General features: G+C 40.9%; 1 protein-coding gene across 1 annotated transcript; it reads right to left on the reverse strand.

Annotated features, from left to right (window-relative positions):
* Positions 1-7,896: 7,896 nt before the first annotated feature.
* Positions 7,897-11,374, reverse strand: LOC311138762 (homeobox expressed in ES cells 1-A-like). Its single transcript, XM_084173572.1, has 4 exons — positions 10,555-11,374; positions 10,268-10,449; positions 8,474-8,575; positions 7,897-8,141 (listed from the first exon to the last, which is right to left on the reverse strand). Exons 1-4 carry the CDS (start codon positions 10,691-10,693, stop codon positions 8,034-8,036), a joined length of 531 nt encoding a protein of 176 aa, XP_084029698.1. The 5' UTR covers positions 10,694-11,374; the 3' UTR covers positions 7,897-8,033.
* Between the last annotated feature and the right edge of the window lie 116 nt (positions 11,375-11,490).

An 11,490-nucleotide genomic window follows, 5' to 3' on the forward strand; every position in this document is an offset into this window, starting at 1 on the left:
TGCACTTACGCGCTTTCGTCATACGTAACGTAACCATGAACGTAACTAAGAAAAGAGCGGGTAGCAGCGTGAATCAATTCACGTACTACTATCAAGATGGCTATAGCGTTCAGTGCAACTCGATTGTCTCTTTGAAATAAGTTACTTTTTGTCGGCGAACAAATCAAGATAAATTGGCAACGAAACAATTAGGACCTCCCAGACCAAATTTAATAATTCAACAGGTTTCTACTAAAGGCGGAAAGTCCTACACCCGAGGATTTTCCAAAAATTGGTACGAACGAAAAACCTGGCTAGCAGGCTGCGATGTAGCTAATGCAGTCTTCTGCTACCCCCTGCTTACTCTTTCACCCTGAAGGCGGCACGGCAGACAGCACCGCTTGGACAGCGACTGGTGTGTAACGGACATGCACCATCTTTCAGGAAAGATTAAGAAACATGAGCTGTCAAAGACCCACATGGATAGCTGTTTGAGATTGTCTGCTTTGGGGAGAGTGAACATTCCCACTCAACTGGATGAGGGATACAGGCTAGCTGTCCGCCGCCACAACGATGAGGTTAGTGTTGATAATCACAAGTTTACTGGAGAACTGAAACTGACAAGGCTGACAAGATAGGACCCTTTTGTCCATTGTTATTGGATAGGAACAGAACTTATAACCAGCTCCTGACCTAAATAGATCTTAGCACAACATTTTACTCAACATATCATATTCCATATTCACTATAACAAATATATTTACTACGACATTAGCAAGAACCGCCACATCCTCAGCCGGCTAATCCAGTGTGTGAAGTTTTGCGGAGTGTTTGAGTTAGCTTTGCGAGGCAAAGATGAAACTGAGGGCTCCACCAACCCTGGTAAGCCAACACTTTTGAGATCAGTCAATAAATGCTTCTGGTATTGACTTATATGCTGCCCCTGTCTTCATGTTGTTGCTGGACATATCTTTTTTAAAATGTGTGTAGGTCACCTAAATCATCAGAAAAATTGCCCCCCCTGAGAATTTTTTCAGGAGCCGCCACTGGTTGGCCCATGGCACATCTCTTAACCAGTTATTGATAAATCAGTAAATCTGATTTTACGTGTCCATTTAAATCCTTTGTAAATCCACTCCACAGTGGCCTATCAACTTGAAACGTGACATGACCATGATGAACCATGTTACGTTTGGAATTGATATCTTTAAAAATAAGGAAACTATTAACAATTCACTTTTTTTTTACTATGTAACGCTAATCCTTAAAATAATCATAGAACATTTTTCTCTTGTACTAAAAGTCATACCAAGGATAATTTAGCTATTTGATTTAGAATTGTAAGACCCCTTGAAGTATAAAACAATGTAGTATAAGTATATGTACAGTCGTGGTCAAAGGTTTTGAGAATGACACAAATACTAATTTTCACCAAGTCTGCTGCCTCAGTTTTGATGATGGTAATTTGCATATACTCCAGAATGTCATGAAGAGTGATCAGATTAATTGCAATTAATTGCAAAGTCCCTCTTTTCCATGAAAATGAACTTAATCCTCAAAAAACATTTCCACTGCATTTCAGCCCTGCCACAAAAGGACCAGCTGCCATCATGTCAGTGATTCTCTCATTAACACAGGTGAGAGTGTTGACGAGGACAAGGCTGGAGATCACTCTGTCATGCTGATTGAGTTAGAATAACAGACTGGAAGCTTTAAAAGGAGGGTGGTGCTTGAAATCATTGTTCTTCCTTTGTTAACCATGGTTACCTGCAAGGAAACACGTGCCGTCATCATTGCTTTGCACAAAAAGGGCTTCACAGGCAAGGATATTGCTGCTAGTAAGATTGCACCAAAATCAACCATTTATCGGATCATCAAGAACTTCAAGGAGAGAGGTTCAATTGTTGTGAAGAAGGCGTCAGGGCGCCCAAGAAAGTCCAGCAAGCGCCAGGACCGTCTCCTAAAGTTGATTCAGCTGCGGGATCGGGGCACCACCAGTGAGGGGTCATAATAGTTTGTAGGCCAAACCGTTCGGACGCTACAGACAATTTTGTGAGAAGACCGATTTTCGGGATGTCTCATGGTCTGACAAACACCGCTCTAGCTCTATTATCTTTCACTGCAGATACCGAAGTGCTACATCAGCGGATACGGTGTATTGAGACGCATCCAATGCAAAACAACATATCTCTAGCTTAAACTGACGGATATTTATGGGGATGTTTTTATTATGCTAATTAGATTTTTGCGGGGTGTGGACATCGACTCTAGGGGGATAAACTCAAAACATTAGCTAATTACTTTATGATTACCTGCTGCATTCAAAGATAACCAACTTACAGCACTAAACTACACTTAACTTGCGCCATCCTTGTGGTATTGAAAGCGAAACATGGTAATATTTTCACTGTTTGCACATAAAGGAAGATAGTTTCTACATGATAGTGCTTGCTTTGTTATCGAACTGATCTTCTGTTCTTTCTGTCATCCTGTGAACCCTGTTCATTGCTGCTTGCAGCTATATTATTTTCATTTATACCATTAAAACCAGATGCTGATATGATTGTAAAACACAGTAAACTGTTGTTTTCCCCTCTGGTTGTAATTCGCACTCTTCCGGTAAGTCGGTTTATTGGTTGATTTAAATAATGTAATGATATTCAGCTCAGTTAACGGTCAGTCATCTGAAAGCGGAAGTGTGTGTGTCAGAGCAGGAGTGTCCCTGACATGAGTGTGTTATAGTGAAACACATTAGAGCAGAGGTGTCAAACTCATTTTGCCCCGGGGGCCTAATTTCCTCGGCCTGTCAAAATGTGCAAAAAATTGTCCCCTATCCATAATTTTGGGAATTTTCGATGCTTTCATTTCGGTGATTATTAGCGAGCTGGACACAGTCAAGAAACTGTATGAATGTAGGTCCATTATAATTTCTACACAGTTATCGATTTGGTTTTACTCATTTTAATGTATATTGAGTGTTTCCCCACCCCCATTTTCTTTACAAAAACAATAAATATATATATATGTAAATGTTTTACTCAAACCACCCGCCGGCCAGATTGAACCCCCTCGCTGGTCCGTATGTTTAACACCCCTGCATTAGAGCTGAGTGAGAGAGAGAAGTAGGAGAGAAACGCTAGTAGAACTAATAGCTAGTCGGTAGAATAATGTTGGTAGTATGACTACGTATGATGTAGGTTGGTAGTAATAAGAGAACAGTGCAGTCTTTGTGTGGAGGACAGATCAATCTCAGTTTCTCTGACCTCACTCAGAGCATGAGGTGTCTCTGTGTGTGTCCCTTTCCTCTTCATCTTCTCCTCCCCTTCCTCTCCTCCTCCTCCTCTTCCTCCCTGTTACTTATAGCACACTTAATCCTAGGAAACAGAGTGTGTGTGTGTGTGTGTGTGTGTGTGTAGCAGGTATGTGTGTGATTAGATACACTATATATACAAAAGTATGTGGACACCCCTTCAAACTAGTGGATTCGGCTATTTCAGCCGACACCGTTGCTGACAGGTGTATACAATCGAGCACACAGCCATGCAATCTCCATAGACAAACATTGGCAGTAGAATGGCCTTACTGAAGAGCTCAGTGACTTTCAACGTGGCGCCGTCATAGGATGCCACCTTTCCAACAAGTCAGTTCGTCAAATTCCTACCCTGCTAGAGCTGCCCCAGTGAACTGTAAATGATGTTATTGTGAAGTGAAAACGTTTAGGAGCAACAGCGGCTCAACCGCGACGTGGTAGCCCACACAGGCTCACAGAACGGGACCGGCGAGTGCTGAAGCGGGTAGCGTGTAAACATCTGTCTGTCCTCAGATGCAACACTTACTACCAAGTTCCAAACTGCCTCTGGAAGCAACATCAGCACAAGAACTGTTCCTCTGGTGCTTCATAAAATGGGTTACCATGGCCGAGCAGCCGCACACAACCCTAAGATCACCATCCGCAATGCCAAGCGTCGGCTGGATTGGTGTAAAGCTCGCTGGCATTGGACTCTGGAGCAGTGGAAACACATTCTCTGGAGTGATGAATCATCCTTCACCATCTGGCAGTCCGACGGACAAATCTGGGTTTGACAGATGCCAGGAGAACGCTACCTGCCCCAATGCATAGTGCCAACTGTAAAGTTTGGTGGAGGAGGAATAATGGTTTGGGGCAACAGTTTGGGGAAGGCCCTTTCATTTTTCAGCTTGACAATGCCCCCGTGCACAAAGCGAGGTCCATACAGAAGTTTGTCGCGATCGGTGTGGAAGAACTTGACTGGCCTGCACAGAGCCCTGACCTCAACCCCATCAAACACCTTTGGGATGAATTGGAACGCCGACTGTGAGCCAGGCCTAATTGCCCAACATCAGAGGAGTGGAGGAGTGGAGGCTGTTATAGCAGCAAAGGGGGGACCAACTCTATATTAATCCCCATGATTTTGGAAGGAGATGTTTGACGAACAGGTGTCCACATACTTTTGGGCATGTAGTCTACATCAACATAGGTGAGGGAGAAGGATTGGAAGAGGGGAAGGAGGAGGAGAGTTTATCAGCCTGGGGCAGAAGGAGACTGTGTGCAGAGAGACAGGTGTGGTTAGACCTCAGTGTGTGTGTGTGTGGGTGGCTGGGTGGCTGGCTGGCTGGTTGGCTGGCTGGGTGTGGAATAATTCTGTACTGTCTGTAGTAATGGAGGTATTTTCTCATGCCGTCTGTCTCTCCAGCCTGACTCTGTCTCTGTAAACAGAAAAAGACAAAGAGGCACCCCAGACAACTTTCCTCTCCTCTCCTCTCCCTCCCTCCCCCTCTTCTCTCCAGCAGGTCCACGCTTCATTACCTTTGATCGGTGTGTGTGTTCAATCTCTCCTATTCCCTCCCTCCCTCCCCCAACCTACTATGGATGGATGTGTATATGGATGGGTGTATGGATGGATAGATTGATCGATGGATATGACAGTCATCAGACAGGATGTAAACTGCTCTTTAGGACAAGTCAAAAATCAAAGAGACTGTTAATAGTTTAACAGTGTATCATGTTATTATGTACTATGTACAGTATTATCAGTGTATTATGTTATTATTATCATTAGTATATTATGATAGTAAGCTCGTATGTGTAAATTAGAATGGAAGAATGTTTGTTGAGTCTTCTAGGGTTGTGAACCCACCCTCGCTGACTTAAAGCAGTTCTGCATGCAAGAGTGGGCCAAAATTCCTCCACACCGATGTGAGAGACTGATCAACAACTACAAGAAGCATTTGGTTGCAGTTATTGCAGCTAAAGGTGGCACAACCAGTTATTGAGTGTAAGGGGGCAATTACTTTTTCACACAGGGGAATTGGGTGTTGCATAACTTTGTTTATGAAATAAATATGTAATTGTTGTGTTATTTGTTCACTTATGTTCCCTTTATCTAATATTAGGTTTTGGTTGAAGATCTGATAACATTCAGTATCACAAATATGCAAAAGTAGAGAAAATTAGAAAGGGGGCATATACTTTTTCATAGCACTGTATATGGGCCTACTTCTATAGTTAATTTGAGAGATACTGGTGTCTGCCACGCATAAATGCAATTATCAGAAATTTGGCCAAACATCATATAGGCCAGCAACGTAGCAACCAAATCAAACAGCATGCACCAGAGATTTGAATATACAACTTTTCTTTATTTCACATTTTAGTCATTTTAGCAGACGCTCTTATCCAGAGCGACTTACAGTTAGCGAGTGCATACATTTTTCATACTGGCCCCCTGTGGGAAACGAACCCACAACCCTGGCGTTGCAAGCACCATGCTCTACCAACTGAGCTCCAGGGGACTCGTTAGAACTCGTTCCCTTTATACTCCACCTCCCCCTTTTTATTTCTCTCCTTCCTGATGCCTGCAGGGCAGACTGCCTCCGTGCTACTCCTTTGTCTCTACTCCCCTCAACTTAATTGCCTTGCTGATGTTTGACTAATTCAGTCTGAAGGAGACTAATTAGCAGGGGTGTTTCTCTAACAATAAACTGTTGCTAAGCAGAGTTTATCTCTGTTTGCGTCCCAAATGACAACCTATACCCTACATAGTGTGCTGCTTTTGACCAGAGCCCTATGGGCCCTGCCCTGATCAAAAGTAGTGCACTATATAGGGCAGGGGTATTCAACTCTTACCCTACGAGGTCTGGAGCCTGCTGGTTTTCTGTTCTACCTGATACTTAATTGCACCCAATTAAGTAAACCTACTATCAGTTTTTTTCCACCTCTCCCACACTAACTTTACAAAATTCAAACTTGCAATGCTTTTCTTTCATTATTTGTTTTTTTATGCATGAATACGCTGGCTCACTGTTCATTGTTGGCATTTCCTGCCTGAGTTTGCCCACTTTGCAAATGAAGTAATAATTAAAATAATTGGCAACATCAAATGGTTTTGTGATGAATAAGCCATCTGATTCAATGAAAGATGGGAGTTGAATTTGTCTTTCTGCCCATAATTTCATTTAAAGTACTCCAAAGTTTTTTGCCATCATTCTTTATATCATTGCTCTTGGCTTCATAATACAGTTTCTTCTTCTTTTTGTTGAGTTTAGTCACATCATTTCTCAATTTACAGTAAGTCAGCCAGTCAGATGTGCAGCCAGACTTATTAGCCACTCCTTTTGCCCCATCTCTGTCAACCATACAGTTTTTCAATTCCTCATCAAACCATGGAGCTTAACAGTTCTAACAGTCAGTTTCCTAACAGGTGCATGTTTATCAATAATTGGAAGAAGCAATTTCATAAATTCATCAAGTGCAGCGTCTGGATGCTCCTTATCAATCACATCAGACCAACAAACATTTTTTACATCATCCACATAAGAGTCACAGCTAAATATTTTGTATGATTTCTTATACACTATTTTAGGCCCAGCTGTTGGAACTTTGGCTTTCCTGGATATAGCCACTATATTGTGATCACTGCATTTAATGGGTACGGATACAGCTTTAGAACAAAGTTCTACAGTATTAGTAAAAATGTGATCAATACATGTGGATGATCTTGTTCCTGTAGTGTTTGTAAACACCCTGGTAGGTTGATTAATAACCTGAACCAGATTACAGGCACTGGTTACAGTAAGAAGCTTCCTCTTGAGCGGACAGCTTGATGAAAACCAGTCGATATTCAGGTCCCCATGAAAGTAGTCCTCTCTGTTTACATCACATACACTATCAAGCATTTCACACATATTATTTAGATACTGACTGTTCGCACTTGGTGGCCTATAGCATCACCCCAAAAGCTAAATGGCGCATATATATATATATATATATATAAAAGAAAAGGCTTTAGATGTGGCAAGTGAACCTGCAACCACAACACTTCAATAACACTTGACATAAGATCTTCTCTAAGCATTACAGGGATATGGCTACATATACAGCAACACCCACCCCATAAGAATTCCTGTCTCTTCTATATGTTATATTCTTGTATTGCTACTGCTGTATCATCAAAGGAATTATCTAAGTGAGTCTCAGAAATGGCTAATATATGAACGTTATCTGATGTTAGCAAGTTATTGATTTCATGAACCTTATATTTAAGGCTACATATATTAATATGGGCTATTTTCAGCCCTATCCTGGGTAGCTTATCAGAGATCGACATAATACTGAAAAGAGCAAACAAAGCAAGTAGAAAAAAATATACATTCAGCAGTCCATTAATCAATTGGTGTGTGTGTGTGTGTGCGCTTCGAGGGATATAGGGAATAGGATGTTCTAGGCAACATTCACAACCTGCAGCTGCTGCAAACTAAATTAAATTAATGACCTCACATTTCTTACCATGATAATTATATTTTTGGGAAGAAGAACAATGTCACCAATATTGCTGCCGGATGGTGAAAAGAACATGAAATCAAATGATGAACCACTTGCAAAGGTAGGTATTTTTGTTTGTCAATGATCTGATCTGTTTATTAAAATGTGCACATACCCTAGACATTTACACAATATAATATATTATAAATATACCAGAGAGAGAGAGATCCCTAGAATAAAAGTACTGTAAATCTTTTTGTGTCCTTGTTTAGCATTATTCCTCTTCTTTGTCCTTAAGATCTGCGAAGGCTTTTTTCACCATGAGGAACTGTGACTCTCTGTGAGAACGTTTCAGCTTGGCCCTTCGGTTCTGGAACCAGATCTGTAGAGAACAGTGCATATAGAGCTCTTTAGAACAACCTTTATGGTGTAAATAGTATACTTAATTTATCAACTAAAACTATGTTTTTGTATAAGAGTAATCCAGTAATTACTCTAGCAACAACATTTTATTAACATGTTGTTACCTTATAATTCAATAATTGCTTAATTGCATAGTCGAGTTCAGATGAATAAATAATTCCCTATTCCACTTGTGTATTCTATTACAAATGCAATAACTAATGTGCTACTTAATAACTATTTAACATCAATCACAGTGCAACTACACATTTATAAGAACAACCTTAAGTATTACTAGTTTATAATGCCTACCTGTATTCTGTCCTCATCCAGTTGCAGTCTCTGTGCCAATTCTTCTCTGATGTCAATACCCGGGTAGGAGTTGATGAGGAACACACTCTCCAGGACCTCAATCTGCATGGACCCCAAGAAGAAATATCAATCATACAATCAAATTGTATTTTTGTTATTTTCAAATTTTTTTGGGTCACAAAGTGATTAACAGTAACTAACCTGACACAGCCCAACAAATTAGAAAACATAGGCCTACAGGATATGTAAATAGGAAATGTTTTTTAAAACACTTTTTAAAAGTTGATTTATAATATCTGTATCAATCAATATTTTGTTAGTGGAATGTTTTGTCACTCGTTACACATGGAACCTACAGTGAGGGAAAAAAGTATTTGATCCCCTGCTGATTTTGTACGTTTGCCCACTGACAAAGAAATGAACAGTCTATAATTTTAATGGTAGGTTTATTTGAACAGAGATGTGTGCAAACCTGGTGGCCAACTACAAGAAACGTCTGACCTCTGTGATTGCCAACAAGGGTTTTGCCACCAAGTACTAAGTCATGTTTTGCAGAGGGGTCAAATACTTATTTCCCTCATTAAAATGCAAATCAATTTATAACATTTTTGACATGCGTTTTTCTGGATTTTGTTGTTGTTATTCTGTCTCTCACTGTTCAAATAAACCTATCATTAAAATTATAGACTGATCATGTCTTTGTCAGTGGGCAAACGTACAAAATCAGCAGGGGATCAAATACTTTTTTCCCCTCACTGTATATGCCATTGGGCATGTTTGTGTGTAAAATTTGACAAACACTCTTTTCACACCACTTCCACACAGAAGTGAGTTTTTCATAGAAGGTATTTGGGGAATTTACGCAGCAGGTTAGGAGAATTAACGTAGGTTAGGAGACTGAGGTTAAGGTTAGGGAAAGAGTTATGGTGTCTGTCCTCCTGTAGCTCAGTTGGTAGAGCATGGCGCTTGCAACGCCAGGGTAGTGGGTTCGATTCACACGGGGGCCAGTATGAAAAATGTATGCACTAACTGTAAGTCGCTCTGGATAAGAGCCTCTGCTAAATGACTGAAATGTAAATGTCTGCATGCTTGCAATTCGAAAATGCTCAGAATAGTTCGTGCATATATTATGACGGCGTTTTGGTCTTCGGCAAGGGTTTTTTCGGCTGTTCGTGTACACAACATTTTTCTCTAGGCAAGCCGAAGTTCGGGAGTCGAAGTCTGTGCTCTTTCGTCGGTCATTGGTCAACAGTAGGGATTCTTCAATTAAGTGTTTGTTGTCATTCAATGATAGACGACTCGTTTTCATGCACATTTTTTCACTTGAGAAATACTGCACCAAACATCTTAGTTTGATATAAAATTGCGCGACTAAGATCTCCTCGGTATAAAATGAATGACAGAGTTATTGAGTTATCGATCCCCGGGACCACCCATACACACAAAAAAAAAAAAATGTATGCACGCATGACTGTAAGTCGCTTTGGATAAAAGCGTCTGCTAAATGGCGTATTATTATTATTATTTTTTAATCTTAATTCCGAATATTTTGAGGAAGTGTATATGAAGTGTATATTGGCTACAGCGTCTCAAGATGGACAAACCGTACTATTGCCGCTTTTTAACGTTTTTCAAGGGGTTAAGGGAGTATGCTAGGAGCCAGCCAAACCGAAGCATGCGGGAAGCCTTTAGCGAAAATGCTGTCCTAACCTGCTACGAAAATCACGTCGTATCAAAGTGGCGTGAAAACTGTGTCCCTAAAAATGTGCCTTGTGCATAAATGTGCATTTTTACCTGTACACTACTGAATTCCGTCCGCGGCCTGCGCCCGATGTACAAATTAAATGTTCTCCGGTAGGACTCTGTAAAGTGTTTACAGTTGAGCTTCTGTTCCTCCTCTTTCATCTTCATCTCTGACGAAGACTCCGATGGTCCTTTCACTGTAATGTGACTTCTCTGTTCGGTTGTTTCCAACTCTGAAATCCAGACAGAACCCAATATAACTCAACAGATAATGACAGCAGGTTTAGTCTACAAGGAAATTATGGCTACAATGTAAATGTAAATAAATAATATTTGACCTGTCCATGGTCGATACAGCTTCAGGGACATATTGAGTAGTTCTTGCCTGTCCAAGTCCAACCCAAGGATTCTGTCTATTGTGAAAACAGGCCGTGCGTGAACCTGCCTGATCTGGCAACTAACGGTAGATATAGCCATAGTGTCAACCAACTGTCTTCTGGAAACTGTCCGCTCAGGTTACGACTTGTAAACGAATCTGGGATTTCTATACCTCACTATTTAAAATCGGAGGTTCTTAAAATTTAGCATATGAAATGAAGAACCCCAACCACAACCACGTGGCGCGTTGAGTACGTCGCAAGTAATCCTATTCAGATTTGGGGGGTTGCAAATAGGCCTTGGCATAAAGGTGTTATTTCTTTAGGCCAGTGAATCCGTTTCTAATTTTATAACTACAACGAAACAGCAGTGGCATTATTTTCTTTAAAACTACCGAGTTATAAAATCAAACCCATTCCCACACTTTTAGCCTATACTGTCTGCAGTCGTCATTATGCGGGGCCAGTCAAGGAACATCATTCCATTTCGTAAATGTTTGGCATGGAAATATAAACGAATAGTAATCCTCCAATACTATCAGGTTTAATCCTGATGAATGTTCCCTCTTCCTGCCATTGCGATGCATATAGGACGGTGAATTATGTTGGGGCCAAACAAAAGCCGTCACAGCGCCAGGTTGACATGTTGCTGGAAATCCGTGTGTAATAATTGTTCCTCCTCGAATCGACCTATTTAACAGCGGATCAGTGCTCGACTAAACAGAACAACGGGAGCTTTAAACGAACAGCACACTTGTTTACCCTTCTCCCTGAACGGAATGGAGAGGATGCGGACACACGTGACGTCCTCATTGCGCACGGGCGCGCCCAAGTCTTTGTTCTGTCTATAAAAGAAGTACGCTACTGTAAGAAATAATATATTTTTGCGGTCACCCT

This window comes from Coregonus lavaretus (genome assembly GCF_964263955.1).
Source record: "Coregonus lavaretus genome assembly, chromosome: 12".
In the NCBI taxonomy this organism is placed as follows: Eukaryota; Metazoa; Chordata; class Actinopteri; order Salmoniformes; family Salmonidae; genus Coregonus; species Coregonus lavaretus.